Here is a 15,350-nt window from a genome sequence, read left to right as displayed (position 1 = left end):
TCCATGTGTCCTGGTTGTTTCTTCTCAGCCTCTCTGTGTCCCTCTTGCTCTGCTGGTCCCTTCCATGCTGGCACTGCTGCTTGTCTGGCTAGACCAGAGCTTAGAAAGCAGCAGCACTAGCCCATAGCCAGGTTTACTTGGCTCCCAGGAGTCTCCCTTTTACATGGAATTTGTTTCGGCATTTAAATCAAGGGATTTTGCCTTTAAAAATGCCTGGATTTCTGGCTTCTCCTGGGCATTTGGAACATCTGATTGTACCATGTCCCTCTCATATATGGCAAATGGCAGACGGCACATGTGCTGAGAGCTGGTGTGTGGGGGGGTCTTGGGGGATCCTCAGGCTTCTGGGCCCTGAACTGACACCACAGGGGTGGCACTGCTGTGGCACTGCTGTGGCACTTAACAGAGAGCCCTCAAGAAGCTCCAGCCCACTCAGCATTTGGCTCTCGGGGAGGGACATGTGGAGGTGGCTTGGGGAGTAGATTGCCCCATGGGGTCTCAGAGAGGTAGCGGACCCCCAAGATACCATGACAGACATCAGGACATGGCACAGGCGAGGGCATGTCCATGAATGCAGAATGTAGACAGGGGACCCAAAGACTGAGGGACACAGGTGAAGAGCGAATGAGAGTCTCAGGCAATTCAAATCATTTTTCTGGGGGAAACAAAAGGAAGTCTGTATGCATGTGTGTGCACATGTGTGCATATGAGCATGTGTGTGAATGTGTGCACCTGTATGCAAGTGTACATGCATGCATGTGTGTGGATATGTGCTCTTGCATGTATGTGTGAGTGTGTTTGTGTGTGTACACATGTGCACATGAATGTGTATATGTTCACACAGGTGTGTGCACAAGTGTTTGTGAATGTGTTCATATGTTTGCATGTATGAATGTTCTCCATGTGTGTGAATATATATGTATTTATATGTGTGAATGTGTTTGCATGTGTGAATGTGCTACATGTATGTGTGTATGCATGTACATGTGAATATGCATGTGTATGAATGTGTGTACATGTGTACAGTGTCTGTGGGCATATGCACACATACTTTGGGGTGCAGGAGCTAAGAAGTCCCTGGGAGCCACCTGGGCTCTTCGTGTCCAGTCCTGACTGGCCGCCTAGAGCTTGGTGCAGACCTGAGCTAGGCTGGAACCACCAGGAGGTGATGAGCAAATTCTGCTCCAGGAGACGGGCTGAGAATAGAATGAAAACTTCCCAGCATGTGCCCACAGCCCAGATCACTTTTGTCCCTGGAATGTTTTGACTTGGAGTCGAAATGTCTGCAGATGTGTACCGGAGTCCACTACAACATGCGTGTCGCTGAGTGCGGGAACCGTATCTGGGGGGCCTGACCTGAGCCCCAGTAATCGGTGCCTGGACCCCATACCAATAGGGCACTGCAGCCCCTGCTGAGCTGCCAGGCGGAGCACTGCGCTGCATCCCTGTGGGTCACTCAACAGCCTTTGAAGCACCCCCCCCCCTGCACACACACCCCCACCCCCCGCTGAAATGCTTGTCTGTGCAGGACAGAGACTACCCAGCCCGGCCTTTGAGGACAGACTGATCTCCCTCCCTTCCCCTCCACTTATAGACAGGCAGACTAAGGCAAGAAATCACCAGGAAATTGGGTAGCCAGCCCGACTCAGAGCAGATCTCCTAAGGTGCTTCTCTTTCCCGGACTTCAAGTAGCCCAACTGGGTGGGATGGTGGAGGACGTGACTCAGACAGAGCTGGAGGCGTGCTGGAGACCAGAGTGATGCTGTGATATACGTATATATATCATGTATATATATACATATATAAATATAGTGACACAAAGAGAGATGCGTGTCTGCAGAGAGTGAAGCCACCCTGTTGGCCATGAACAGATCCCCTCCACCTGCTACTATTATCCCTCACCATCTCCACAACGTCATTATCACCTCAATACCACCACCAGCCTCACACCATCACCACAGCAGCAGTCTCACACCATCACCACCATATCACCACCATCATCATTACCAGCATCACCATCACCACCATCACTGTCACAATCATTACATCACCATAATCACTGCCATTGCCATCACCTTCTCCAGAATCTCCATCTCCACGCCCCCCAGCCTCTCCTCAAGCCCTTTCTCACTAGCGGCAGGTGGAGCACGTGCCCCCTTCTCCCACCCCACCCAATTTCACCAAATAGGAAGCTCCAGGTAACTTTGGTGGGAAATCTGTCCCTCTTTCACAGGCAGGAGTACCGCTTGTCCCAGGAACCCCAGGCAGCCGGTGGAGGAGGAGTCCCGTCTGCTCCCCACCTGCCTGGGAGGTTCCTATGGAAGATAACTGGCTCAGTGGCTCCTGAGGGATCTCGTGGGGTGGAGGCTCCCCGCTACGGTGGGGAGGGTCGCCATAAAGTGGTGGGGTTGGGCCAGACACAGGTGGGGTTCTGCGGCCGTGAGCATGAGAGATGGGGGCTCCTGCACAGGCGACAGGTGGTGACAGACAGGGGTGAGGGCGTGCTGCGCCGCAGGCTCCCCCCAGCAGAAAGAGCCATTGCCTGGGCTACCTGTGTCCTGCCTGCAGGTGAGGGGAACAGGCGAGGGAGCGAGCGGGCCTCGCAGTGCCCCTCGCAGCCGCCAGGGGCAGCACCGCGGCCGCCAGCCTCCCCCAATCTCCGCCCCCCGCCCTCGCCTCCCCCAGCTCGGCTCCCCTGAGCCCCGCCAGACCCCGCTCCGCCCGCGCCCCGCTCGGCTCCCGCAGCCCTGCCCGGCCCGCTGCTCCCTCCGGGGGGCCATGGGGGCGCCCCCGGGCTACCGGCCGTCGGCCTGGGTGCACCTGCTCCATCAGCTACCCCGCGCCGACTTCCAGCTCCGGCCCGTGCCCAGCGGCTTCGCGCCCCAGGAGCAGGAATACCAGCAGGTGGGGGCGCCGGGGGAGCCCGGCTCTGGGGGCTCTGGGACGCGGGCCCGAGCTGCAGGTCCTCCCGCTCCTGAGAGGAGGGGCACAGGGACATGGACCCTGGGCTCCAGCAGCGGGGGAGCCCGGAGTTCGGGGCTCCCGGGTCCCCGTCTGTGTCCAGAACGCTGACCCTGGACCCAAGATCCGGGCGGGCTGGCTTGAGCTTGTCCTCGTTGGGGACCCGGACGCCGGTGTTGGTGGAGAGGGTCAGGTGCCCGACTGCGGGATTTACCCAGGGCGAAATGGAGAAGGGGCTGGGGCTGGGGCGGGGGACGAGGGGCCGGGAGAGGCGATACCCAGTTGGAGGTGTGGGGCGCGGGGTCGCAGGTGAGGGGTGTTGGGGGGGGGCAGGGCCGCGGGGTGCTGGTGCCAGGAGGTGTGGGTGCAGGGGGCGCAGCCGTCCGGCGGTGGGCGACAGTTCGAGCGGTGTGTGTGTGTGTGTGTGTGTGTGTGTGTGTGTGTGTGTGTGTGTAGAGGGGGGACGCACTGACCCAGTTTGGTTCAGTCCTTGACTTTGAGATTAATGAGAAGAAAGGCTGGGCGGAGCAGACCGGGCGGGCCGCGGGGCGGGGTCCTGGGACCGGCCTGCGGGTGAGGGGTGTCTGACCCTTCGGGTCGACCCCAGGAGCCCCCGGCACAGGCGGTCTGGGCACTGGGAGCCGCGGGCGGATGCGGGTCCCAGGAACCCAGAGATGCGGCCGTGCGCGGGCTATGTGGGTCACGGCTCTGCCGCCCAAACTTCTCCTCCCTCCGGCTCCCCCCACCCCCCAAGCGAGCGGGACGCACCCCGCGCCCACAGCCCGTTACACAACCACAGCCACCAGCGCGCCACCAACGCGCGCGCACCGCAGCCCTCCGCACGCGTGCGCGCAGCCCGCCCCGCGCGCCAGAACGAGGGTCGTCGCCCCGCACCCTGGCATCCACCGCTGGCGCCGCTCAGGGCTCCCACGCTCAGAATGCTCCCGGGAGACTGCGAGGGAAAAAAATCTTCCTCGGCCACTCGGGACAGGGGGCATGCACACTCACACTCAACATGCTTGTTGACTTGCACAGGCAAGCACCCTCACACGTATACACAGACACAGACACATGTATGCAGACACACATGCATTCACGTGCACACATATACAGACACACAAGCACAAATGACATATGTGCACTAACACACTAACACACATGTGCACATATATGCAGACATTATACTCATGTACACTAATAAGACACATGTGCACACCTGGATACACATACCTACAGACACACATATGTAGACATGTATGCACACTGACATGTCTAGGGACACACATGCATGCTGACGTATACACACACAATCCTCCCGCCTACACTGACATTGATCACCCACATTCAGGCATATATATAGTCATACATGGGCACACGTGCACACATTTACAGGCTCACACATACAGACACAGCCCCACACTTCTACTCACAGACACATACTCAGTCATGCCCATGTGGGCACATAAACACTCTCTCAAAAGTATACATACAATGTGCATGCTCTACATACACATGTGCCAACATGTTCAAATGTACACACATACTTGCATTCACACACACTCACACAGACATATTCAACACACTCACACTTTCTCATCACACACAGACACTCAGGGTCAAGGAATCATGCCCAGAAATACACATAGGATCACAAGCTTCTCACCTGCAGATCCAGGGGTGCCCCCAGAGACTCACACACTCACACACTCTTACACACCTTCTCACACACACTCACTGACTCACACACATTTTCACACTCACACACTCTTAGAATCACTCACATTCTCACACACACTCACACTCACACAAATCTCATACACTCTCACACTGATTCACACACTCACACTCTCACATTCTCACACTCACACACTCATACAATCTCACAGACTCCCACTCACACACTCTCACACACTGACTCATGCATTTTCGCACTGACACTCTCACACACTCACACTCACTCACACTCTTACACTCACACTCTCACACGCTCACTCTTACACTCACTCTCTCACACACTCTCACACTGACTCTCATGTTCAACCTTTACATTCTCACACATATTCACACTCATACTCACACACTATCACACTCTCACATACTCACACTCAGACTCACTCTCTCTCACATTCTCACACTCATACTTACTCTCACATTCTCATACTCATACACACACTCTCACATTCTCACTCACACTCTCACATACTCTCACTCATACACTCATACTCACATTCACACACTCTCATTTGCAAACTCACACTCATTCTCATACACTCCCTCATTCTCTTAGACATAATCTCACACACTCATAACCTCACACTCTCACACTTGTATTCTCATAACTCTCATACACTCATTTCCACGCACTCCCTCATCCACTCACACTTTTACACACACTCTCACACTTATTTGCACATGCTCACAGCCTCACAAACGCTTACTCATACTCTTACACTCTCACACACATGCAAATCTCACACACACTCTCATATTCACACTGTCACAATCACATACTTGGGTGAAACACCTTGTTGACACACTGAGAAAAATGCAGCCTGAGTTACAAACACACACAGCACATATGCAATCACACATACCACACATCTCACAAGCCACACAACCACACACAGCACAGCCTTTCACCACACACACACACACACACACACACACTCTCTCTCTCTCTCTAAAGGACACTCTAAAGGACAGAGAGGTCTGCCTCTGTCCCGGGCTTGTCCCTGCTGTGCTGTGTGATGCCAGGGAAGGTGCTGGCCCTCTCTGGTCTCCCTGCAGGACAGGACTGTGCAGATGCTGTGTGTAGGGAATGCCCAGTCCTGCTGGCTTTACAGGCACCCCTGTCCCTGTCTCCTGTCCTTGCCTGCTACCTCTGCGTGGGCCTGTACCTGCACCAGCCTCTCTTCCCTGAACCTGGCTGGCTTCTCCCCACTTGGGCTCTATTTCCTTGAACACCTTCTCTCCCCCCTCTCCCTGCTCCCTCTCTGCCTTCCTCCCCTCTCTCTCTTCCCTCTCCTATCTCTTTATACCTCTCTCCCATTTCCCCTCTCTTTCCCCTCTCTTCTCTCCCCTCTCTCTGCTCCATGACCCCCAGTCCCCATGTGAGGGGCTCCCTGGGGTCTGGGGTAGGTGCATGGACCCCAGCATCCAGAGAATGGGGTGAAGGCAGGGAGCAGAGCTGCCACCCCAACCCAGCCCTTGCACAGCGCCAGACACCCCCACAGTTCCGTGTCCTCCCTCAGCCAGTTGAGGGGGTCCTGACCTCTGATTTCCTGGAAGTGGTGAGGAAACTGAGGCAGGCTCCTAGGGGCTGGCTGGGGTGGGGCAGTGAACCAGCACCCCAGAGGCGGCCACCCCTGGGGCTCCCCAATCCAACAGCGCCCCCCAGTGTGTCCCAGGTAGCCAGCTCCTCCCTAAGCACCCCATGTCAGTCTGCTGGGGGGGGGGGCATGTGTGTGCTTGGAGCCATGAGGTCCTGGTTTGGAGCCATGGTACCATCACGTGTCACCCGCCCTGATCAGAAACCTGGCCAGGGAGGGAGCCCTGAGACCTTCTGAGTCTGAACCCCCCACCCCCAGGCCCTGTTGCTGGTGGCGGCCTTGGCAGGCCTGGGCCTGAGTCTGAGCCTCATTTCCATCGCTGTGTGCCTCATCCGCTTCTGCTGCTGCCGCCCCCCACAGCCCCCTGGGCCCCAGAGCCCCTCCCCCGGCAATGGTTGTGCCATCTGGAGCTGCATCACTGCCCTTCTCGTCGGCTGGTAATGGGGTCCCGGGGCGGGAGGTGGGCTCTGGAGCACCCTGGGTCTGGATTCTGAGCGGGCGGGCAGGAGCCAGGTTTGGGGCCCACTTTGGAGGGCCTCAGTCTGTCTGTCTGTGAAATGGGCTCACAGTGGTCATGTGTTCTGGGCTCACTCAGCCCCTCAGCAGCCCATTCCCAAGCACCCATGAGCTTCTGCTGTTGCTTCCCAGAGTTCAGGGTAGGGACCCAGGGCAGCTCTGCTGGCCTGGACCCACGGCTCCCCTCCCCACTGCCCCCACTGCACTGGGGGCCCAGGCGCAGAGCTGTGCAGAGGGGATGAGGACAGGCAGCAGAGAATGCTTTCCAAGGACAGCCCCGGCACCCTCCCCCTCACCCCCTCTTCCTGCAGCAGCAGGGTGGCCCAGATCAGAGGCGCGCCTCCACCCCTATGGCGGCAAGAGCTTCTGTGCAGAGGTGCAGAGGCTGGGCATCTGGGTCCAAGATGCTTCCTCCTCTAGCCCCCCTTTCACCCCTGTAGTAGATGCCCGGATAGGGGGCGAGTGGGGGTGCCGGTGCGGAGGTGCACAAAAGGCCCGCAGGGGAGAGGCACTGTGGCGCCCCCGGAACAAGAGCTGCTTTGTAGGCTGCGGACAATGGGCCGGGGGCCAGTGGGTGTCTGGTCCCAGGCGGGGGTGGGCCTGGGCGGGCAGCAGGCTCCCCCCACTCCCTGGACTCTGGCTACTTCCCAGGGGACGCGGGAGGGGACATTGAGGGCGTACAATGGAGCTCTGTGTCCTGGCCACTGGGGGTGGGGGTGGGGAAGGGGGTGGATCCCACAGCCCCTTGGTGCCCTCTCAGCTGGTCAGGCCCTTGGGGTGGGGAAAACAGGAGTGCCTGATTCGGGGTACCCAGGAGATGGGATAAGGGCAGCCCCTCTCATGACCCCCTAAGAGACCGGGGAGGGGCCGCGTGCGGGTACTCCTGGTGTCTGAGGCAATAGGGAGAGAACGGGACCCCCAGGGCCCCGTTGCGGCCAAGTCCGTGACGAGGCTCTGTGACCGGAGGTAGGAGTTAAACCCGGGCAAACCCTCCCCGCCACTCCACCCACTATTAGCATCACAATGACGTCCCTGCCGAGCGCCGCCCTCTCGTTTCCATAGCAACCGCCGGCGCTGGATCCGGCCTTTCCCACGCCGCGCGGACCAATCGGGCGGCGGGGCGGGGCGGTCCCCGGACGGCTGCCAGAGCGGCTGCTTCCCCCCCACAGCGCCGGCATCGGCATCGGTTTCTATGGCAACAGCGAAACCAGTGATGGGGTGTCGCAGCTCAGCGCGGCCCTGCTGCACGCCAACCACACCCTCAGCGCCATCGACGACCTGGTGAGGGGCTCTCTCACCCACACGGGCAGAGTCCCAGGCAGGGCCTCCCCCACTGGGCCTTCTGTGGGGGGATCAGAGCCCAGCCCAGATAGGCCTCCTCTCCGCCCAGGGTTCCAGAATTTAAGGGCAAGAACTCCCCACACGCCCTGCTCAGACTGGGGACCCCCAGACTCGGAGGGCACGTGCCAGAGCTCCCCTCCGCTCCCCCCACCCCCCATGGGAGCCCAGACAGAAGCCCAGTGAGATCCTTTCCTGGAACTGAGGCCACGAACCACCCAGGTCATAGAATCCCAGAAACAGGATGGCTCATGCCCCCGCCCTCAATCCGCCGGTGCCCATCTCCCAGAGGGCAGAGCCCACTGCTGCCCCTGACTCCTGCTCCCGCGCAGGTGCTGGAGACTGTGGAGCGGCTGGGTGAGGCCGTGCGGGTGGAACTCACGTCCCTAGAGGAGCTAGTGGCTACGCGCACGGAGCTGGTGGCCGCGGCCCGGGGCGCCCGGCGGCAGGCTGAGGCCTTGGTGCTGCAGCTCCAAGCACTGGCCTTCTGGCAGGGGGTGCCCCTGAGCCCCCTGCAAGTGGCTGAAGATGTCACCTTCGTGGAAGAGTACAGGTGAGTGCCCCAGTGTGGCCGGGGGTGGCGGTGCTCCTGCCATGACCTCAACCCAAACCTGGCCCCGGTGCAGTGGGAGGAGACCCAGCGGCGCATGCGCCTCGCAGCTGCGGGGGAAGGCGGTCCTGAGCTGGCCCCTCTCGTGCCCGTCCCCAGGTGGCTGGCTTACGTACTCCTGCTGCTGCTCCAGCTGCTCGTCTGCCTCTTCACCCTCCTGGGCCTGGCCAAGCAGAGCAAGTGGCTGGTGGTGGTGTGAGTGCACGACCCTCACCTTGGGACCCTGCCATGTGGAAAGTGGGGGTCTCCAGCCTACCCCTTGCAGACAGGGGCCCTGAGAGTCCACTGGGGGCCAGTCCAGCCCCTCCCTTACCCTTCTCATAGAGGGTTTTGGGGCTCTTCCCCTTGGACAGAGGTGCGGACACTTGCCAGGTCACACAGCCAGGATGCGCTGGAGTTCCGTCTGGGGCTGGCACCACCTGTCTCATCTGGGAACCTCCAGTGGGTGCACACTGGCGGGCCGGGCAGGGGGTCCTGCTGGCCCAGCGCAACCGCGCCCCCCTCCCCCATCCCTGACTGATGATGCCTGCTCCTCAGCTCCGGCACTGGGCTCTGAGTCTCTCCCAGAGCCGTTCCCATCGGACGACCCCCAGCGCTGAGCCCCCACACCCTTCCCCAGTGAAAGGGTGACCCCTGGGGAGGAGCCAGCAGAGTTGGGAGAAGGGGAGATGGGGGGACGGAAATGGAGCCAGAGGTGATCAGCCACACCCGAGTCTCAGGGTGATGCTGGGCTAGGCGGTCAAAACTGATGGTGGTGTCATAGTCCCCATCTACCCACTTCTCTGCCCCTAACTCTGGCCCTTAGAGCTGTGGGGTTGGTAGTGGACTTGGCCGGTGGGAAGGGCAGAGGTGGGGGGAGGGGGAGACTCAGACCCCCAAAGCCCAGGTCCAAGCCCTGTCCCTGCTCCCTTCCAGGATGACGGTAATGAGTCTTCTGGTTCTCATCCTGAGCTGGGGCTCCATGGGCCTGGAGGCAGCGACAGCTGTGGTGAGTGGCGAGGCCTGACCTCTGGAGCTTGGGTTGCAGTGGGTTTCTGGGTGCCGTCCTGGCTTTGAGGGAGGAGGCTGGAGAACTGGGTCTGAGGGAGGAGGCTGGGGAACAGGACTCCTGAGTCTGAGGGGGGTGCTGGGGGCACCGGGATCCTGGGTCTGCCCGCGGAGCTGGGGGCCAGGAATTTGAGTTTCTGAGCTTCCTTTCCTCTGCCGCACACAGGGCCTGAGTGACTTCTGCTCCAGTCCAGACACCTACCTCCTGAACCTGACCCAGGAGGAGACGGGGCTGGGCTCAGGTGACCCCATGCACGTGCAGGCCCAGAGCATCGCCAGGGGGAGGCGCTCTGCTCTGTACCTCCCCTAGACACAAAGAGGAGATGTGAAGGGCGTGGGGGCTTGCCCCTTGGATGAGGGATGGGGGTGTGGGCATTCTGCCCAGGGAGGAGGGCTCCCAGGAAGTCTTGAGAGAGACCCGCGCTCCCACTGACTGGAGCTGGAGAGATCAGGACTTGAGAAGTATGAGGAGCACGGGGTCCCCTGCCCCTCCTCACCCTGCCTTCTACGCGGCGCTGGGGCCTGCTCACAGCCTCCCTTCTCGCCCTTTCAGACATCCTGGGCTATTATTTCCTCTGCAACCACGCCGTCTCCAACCCCTTTCAACAGGTCAGGGCTGGGAGCGCGGGTGCAGTGGAGGGCCGGGCGGGGCTCGGGGGCTCTGGGGGCGTCACCACGGGGCTCTCCACCCTCCTTGTCTCTGCAGAGACTGACTCTGTCCCAGCGAGCTCTGGCCAACATCCACTCGCAGCTGCAGGGCCTGGAGAGAGAAGCCGTCCCCCAGTTCCCTTCTGTGCAGGTGGGTACGCTTCTGCAGCACCCCAAATTCATGAGAATCGGGGGGTCCTGGGAGGGGCCTGAGCAGATGGGCGAGCCCGGGTGGGCTTGGGCAGGACTTGGGGCGAATCCGAGGTAGTGGGCGGGGCCTTAGGAAGGGGCGTGTCTTAGATTTGGGCGGGGCTCTAGGGGGCGAGTCGCGGTTGTAGGCGGGACTTTTGGAGCCTGTGAACCAGTAGGTGTGGACATTTGGAGAGGGCCGAGCCAATGGGCTGGGCGGGGCCTGGGAGCGGGCGGGGCTTATCTGTGGGCGGGACCAAGCGCTGCGGGCGGAGCCCAGTATTCGTCGTGGGGGTAGGTGGGAAAACGAAGCCCCTCCCATCACAGAAGCCTCTGCTGTCCTTGGAGGAGACGCTGAACGTGACAGAAGGAAACTTCCACCAGCTGGTGGCACTGTTGCACTGTCGCAGCCTAAATAAGGTGACCTTCCTCTCCTCCCCACTCTGCCCCCTCCCACACTATTTTCCCCGGGACCCCGTCCGACCGGGCGGACTTTTCCCTCCTAGCAATCTTCCTCCTGCGGCCCTCCCTCCAGCCTCTCCCAGCTTAGAGAAGTCAGGAGCGAGAAAGGTTCCCGTCCCCACTCTCAGCCTCTCCTGTCACCATACCGCTGTGGTATCAGGGTGAGCTCCTGAAAAGCTCAGGGTGCAGAGTGCTGGCACCTGGGCTTCCCCCAAAGGCTGCCTGCCGTCCGCGCTCTTCTGGTATTGCCTTGGCTGCAGCCCGGCCTCATTCCCGTCCCCTGTGAGATGCCAGTGACCCACCTGCCACCCTGGCAGCTGGGAGGGCCTTCACAATAGGTCACCCAGTGCATGCAGGTGTCCCTGGCCCCCCAGAATTCACACCTTAAGAAGGGAATGCACTTGAGACTCAGACCCCAAGATAAGAGGTGGGGAGTGGGTGCCAAGAGGACCATGACCTCTGCTCCTGAGCCCCCAGCTGGGCGGGCAGCATTTCCTCTGGTTTAAACATCTGCTCCCACCCCAGCTCTCCCAGAGTGGCTGGCACGCAGGGAGGTCACCGCACTGGGTTTTTCTGCAGACAGAGCAGGGCCTCACTCATGGGACAGACCCCTGGGGGTGGCGCCCTCCCCAATTGCCCTGCTCTCATGCCCAAGGGCACTGAGACCTTGGCACTCTCCCCAAGGCCTCCGTGAAAAGAACAAGGTCTGTCTGTCCCGCAGGAGACACCACCCTACCAGGGCTTGGAGAGGACTTGGGAGCAGATGGGCCCCTCCGGGGTCTGTGGCTCTGGGCAAGTGGCTTGCCCACTCTGGGCTCCACTTTTCTCTTTACAAAAGGCATCAATGTGTGCCTGTGGCTGAAGGGACAGATCTCTGCCCTGCAGGACAGGGTGGGGGCACTGCATAGAACCCCCCCCCCCAACCTACTACTGCCAGGACTTGGTCCCAGGCACCCCACAGCCCCTAGGGATTCCCACAATTGTTCCCAGCAAATTCTGGTCCCCGTGGGCTCACAGTGCTGCCATCATTCTGTTCCTTGATGCCCTACAACCCTCTCCCTGCCAGGCCTCTCCTGCCCCCCCTCAACCCTCCCTGCCCCCGCCTCTCCTGCTCCCCACACCTCTCCCACCTCCCAGTTCTCCTGGTCCTACCTCTCCCCTGCCCCCCATACCTCTCCCGTCCCCACTTCTCCTTGCCCCCCACACTTCTTCCCCAACCCCCACCTCTTTCCTGCCCCCACCTCTCCCTGACCCGCTGCCCTGACCCCCCTCCCCCCCCTGCCTGTCCCCATCTGCAGCAGCCCAGTGAGTCTCTCCCAGCCTAACTTGACCAACCCTTTTCTGTCCCCAGACCCTGCACTAGGGGCACCTGCTGGTGGGTGGGAGATGGCGGGGTCTAAATTGACGCCCACCGCACTCTCCCCCCCATGGGGCCCTGGCTCCTTCCCTACCGGCAGCAGGGTGGGTGGGTGGGTGGTATAACTGGAGCGATGCCCAGCCAGGATCCCTGGCCAAGCTGCGGAGAGCAAATTTGGAGGTGGCTGGGGGTTGGGGGAATTCCACAGCCTGCAGCTCCTGTGCGGCTGGGTGGGAAGCCACCAGGCCGGGCTAGACCGGAGGGCCCTGCGCTGACTAGCCCACCCCCCAGGATTACAGTGCTGCGCTGCGGGGTGTGTGTGAGGACGCCCTGGAGGGGCTGCTGTTCCTGCTGCTCTTCTCTCTGCTGTCTGCTGGCGCCCTGGCCGCAGCCCTCTGCAGCCTACCCCGCGCCTGGGCCCTCTTCCCGCCCAGGTCAGGAGCGCCCAGGGCCGGGGCCTGGGGGCAGGGGGAGGGGCGCACCCACGGGCCCCAGTGGGGGGGTCAGCCTCCTGATGGATCCCCCATCCTGCTTCTCTGCCACTCCCCGCATCGCACCCCAGTGACGACTATGATGACACAGATGATGACGACCCTTTCAACCCTCAGGTAGGCCTGGCCCTGGCCTGAGGGAGGAGGGGAGGGCCCAGCATGGGCCTTGCCCCTCACCCATGCCCGCCTCCCGCAGGAATCCAAGCGCTTCGTGCAGTGGCAGTCATCTATCTGAGCCCCTCCTCCGCACCAGGCCCGAGTCTGTCCCCCCTCTCCGGTGAGCCCTATAGCCACCCCCCTGCAGCCTCTCCCTGCCCCCCTCCCACCATCACCGGGACCCCCACCTGCATGAACCATCTGTCTCTCCACAGGGCCCTCCCCGGCAGCCGGAGGAGACCCCACTAACCAGCCTGACTGGGCCCCCCACTTATGACGCCCCTGGCCATGGACACCCCACGCAGCTGCCTCCGGCCCGCGGGTGAGGTGAGGGACAGCCCCGGACCCGTCTGGAAGGGGCCACTTGCAGCACTAACACGGGAGCAGTGACTCAAATAAAAGGGACTTTATTTTACCAGCCGCAGCCCTCCTCACCCCTGTCCAGCCGGGCACTCTTGGAAGTCTCTGCAGCAGTTCCAAAGGGGATTTATCTGGGGGCACCTGAGGGTGCTCAGGGCCTCCTTTGGCTTTACTCAGACACTGGGCCTCAGTTCAGTACAAAGGTGCAGGGTGCGCCTGTGGGTGCGCCCCGGAACACACGCAGGTCAGGAGTGGAGCGGCCGTGTGTAGTGGAGTCGGCGCCCTAGCTGTGTACCACCCCCGCCATGAGACGGTTCTTTCACAGTGAATACTAACAACGTTCTCCCCGACTCGAAAAGGAGTGTGCTTGTCTGGAGAAGACAGGGCAAGGCCCCGCATAGAGTGGGCTGGAAACAGGTCTTCAGGTGCGCAGGTGGCTTCGGGGTGGCAGGAAGGCACCCCGTCCTGCACACAAGACTGCTTGCAGGCGGGAAGAGACCTAGCTCCCAGGATGGGAGGAACAAGGAGGCTGAGGACAGCTGGGCATTGGGAGGGGCAAGATTGGGCGAGACCTCAAGTCGCAGGGGGGCAGAGAACTTCTCAGACCCACTGTGGGATGGAAACAAGTAGGCATGAGGTGGAGGGGAGCTGAGGTTGGGGCAGCATGGTCCAGCTCTCAGACCTGCTGGCCGACCTGGCCCTGCACTGGTTGGGCCCCACACAGCCCAGGTGCAGTCAGTGCATTTGCTCCCTTTCTTTGCCTTTCTGGCAGTACTCAGATCTGACTCCTGACTCTGGGTTCAGGGATCACTCCTGGCTGGACTTGGGGGACCCTATGTGGTGCTGGGGGTGAACTTGGGTTGGCTGAGTAAGGCAAACGTCTCCTTGCTCTGCTACCTCTCCTTTAGCCTTTAGCCTTTCCACACCCAAGGAGGGTGCTGGACACCTCAGGGGCTGAGAGCTGCTTCAGCACTATGTGGCCATCCCAGGAGAAAACAGGCAGAGAGGGACTGACCCCGGCCATTAGGAGGTGTCGCCTGAACCATGCGGTGGCTGCCCTCCCCCTTTTCCCCCTCAGCAGTACACAGATGACCTTCCATGAAGACCAGAAGGCTGGGGTGGGGGGTGGGGCACCAAGGGCTGTAGACCGCCCCCGTGGAGGAGGGAGCTGGCTGGAATCTAGATGGATGCCCCAAGCTATCCCGAGACCCAGGGAAGCCATTCTGGGAACTGGCGGGTCCCACTCAGGACATGGTGGCCTGGCCTGTGGGGCCGGAAGTCTGGGAAGGGGGAGATGGGGGAGGCCTGAGCTGGCAGTGGCAGGAGCCAGCCCTGAGCTTTCTCCCATTCCCTGCCTTGACCCATGTGGCTATGGGCCACTGCACTGAATGGGGTGCTAAGACGCTGCCCAGCCCTTGTGGGCCCAGGAGTGTGCTGCCACTCAGCGGGCAGCAAAGCCAGTGATTTCCCTACTGAAGCGCCTCCCTGCCTTCAGCACTCCTGCACCCCAAATGCATCACGCAGGATGGGGGGGGGTCCCCTGCTGGGTAGGGGGACACAGAGGCAGACACAGCACATTGCTGCCTCTGGAGTTTTGCCAGGATGCCCAAGTGTGCGGGCTTCCCAATGTGGGTGCTGAGCTGGGAGATGGAGGCAGTTTCCAGGCAAGGGTGTGGGTGCCCTGTGCTGATCCACCTTCCCTGGCCAGAGGAGTTGCCATGGCCCGGCAGGCCCCTGCCCATCCCTGTGGCCAGAGCGTGTATCACACTGTGTGTCCAGCGCCCAGAGAGCCTTAGCCCTGGGGAGCAGTTGGAGGGCTCCTGGGCACACCCCCAAATGCAGGGCCTGTTGGTTTTCACGCATGGGCTGTAGCAAGTTCCCGGGAT

At 60.9% G+C, this 15,350-nt stretch overlaps 2 protein-coding genes across 3 annotated transcripts in view; one reads left to right on the top strand and one right to left on the bottom strand.

Moving 5' to 3' along the window:
- Window positions 1-2,677: 2,677 nt before the first annotated feature.
- On the top strand, window positions 2,678-13,519 carry TTYH1 (tweety family member 1). 2 transcript variants are annotated; one of them, XM_056135786.1, is made up of 14 exons: window positions 2,680-2,904; window positions 6,549-6,727; window positions 7,976-8,087; window positions 8,477-8,697; window positions 8,854-8,949; window positions 9,670-9,742; window positions 9,968-10,043; window positions 10,355-10,410; window positions 10,508-10,600; window positions 10,966-11,058; window positions 12,749-12,891; window positions 13,020-13,065; window positions 13,145-13,225; window positions 13,320-13,519. In XM_056135786.1, the coding sequence occupies exons 1-13, from the start codon at window positions 2,779-2,781 to the stop codon at window positions 13,181-13,183; spliced, it is 1,353 nt and encodes a 450-aa protein (XP_055991761.1). In that variant the 5' UTR covers window positions 2,680-2,778; the 3' UTR covers window positions 13,184-13,225; window positions 13,320-13,519. The 2 variants fall into 2 exon arrangements, with proteins under 2 accessions (XP_055991760.1, XP_055991761.1); XM_056135785.1 differs by lacking the exon at window positions 13,020-13,065 and having other exon boundaries at window positions 2,678-2,904.
- Window positions 11,330-15,350, bottom strand: part of PPP1R12C (protein phosphatase 1 regulatory subunit 12C) — a 225,441-nt gene continuing 221,420 nt past the window's right edge. The window contains exon 18 of the mRNA XM_056135765.1: window positions 11,330-11,339. The gene's annotated coding sequence lies outside the window, so the exon portion shown is untranslated. The remainder of the gene's footprint in view (window positions 11,340-15,350) is intronic.

The sequence above is a fragment of the Sorex fumeus genome, unplaced genomic scaffold (genome assembly GCF_029834395.1).
Source record: "Sorex fumeus unplaced genomic scaffold, SorFum_2.1 ptg000122l, whole genome shotgun sequence".
In the NCBI taxonomy this organism is placed as follows: domain Eukaryota; kingdom Metazoa; phylum Chordata; class Mammalia; order Eulipotyphla; family Soricidae; genus Sorex; species Sorex fumeus.
The sequence above is the reverse complement of the archived record's forward strand: the minus strand, read 5'-3'. Positions and strand labels throughout refer to the sequence as shown.

Bases quoted from the DNA above. Each gene is read 5' to 3' on its own strand.
- TTYH1 (XM_056135785.1), top strand. From the start codon at position 2,779: ATGGGGGCGCCCCCGGGCTACCGGCCGTCGGCCTGGGTGCACCTGCTC. The intron at 6,728-7,975 runs GTAATGGGGTCC...TCCCCCCCACAG, and splicing joins ACTGCCCTTCTCGTCGGCTG to CGCCGGCATCGGCATCGGTT. The intron at 8,698-8,853 runs GTGAGTGCCCCA...GCCCGTCCCCAG, and splicing joins ACCTTCGTGGAAGAGTACAG to GTGGCTGGCTTACGTACTCC.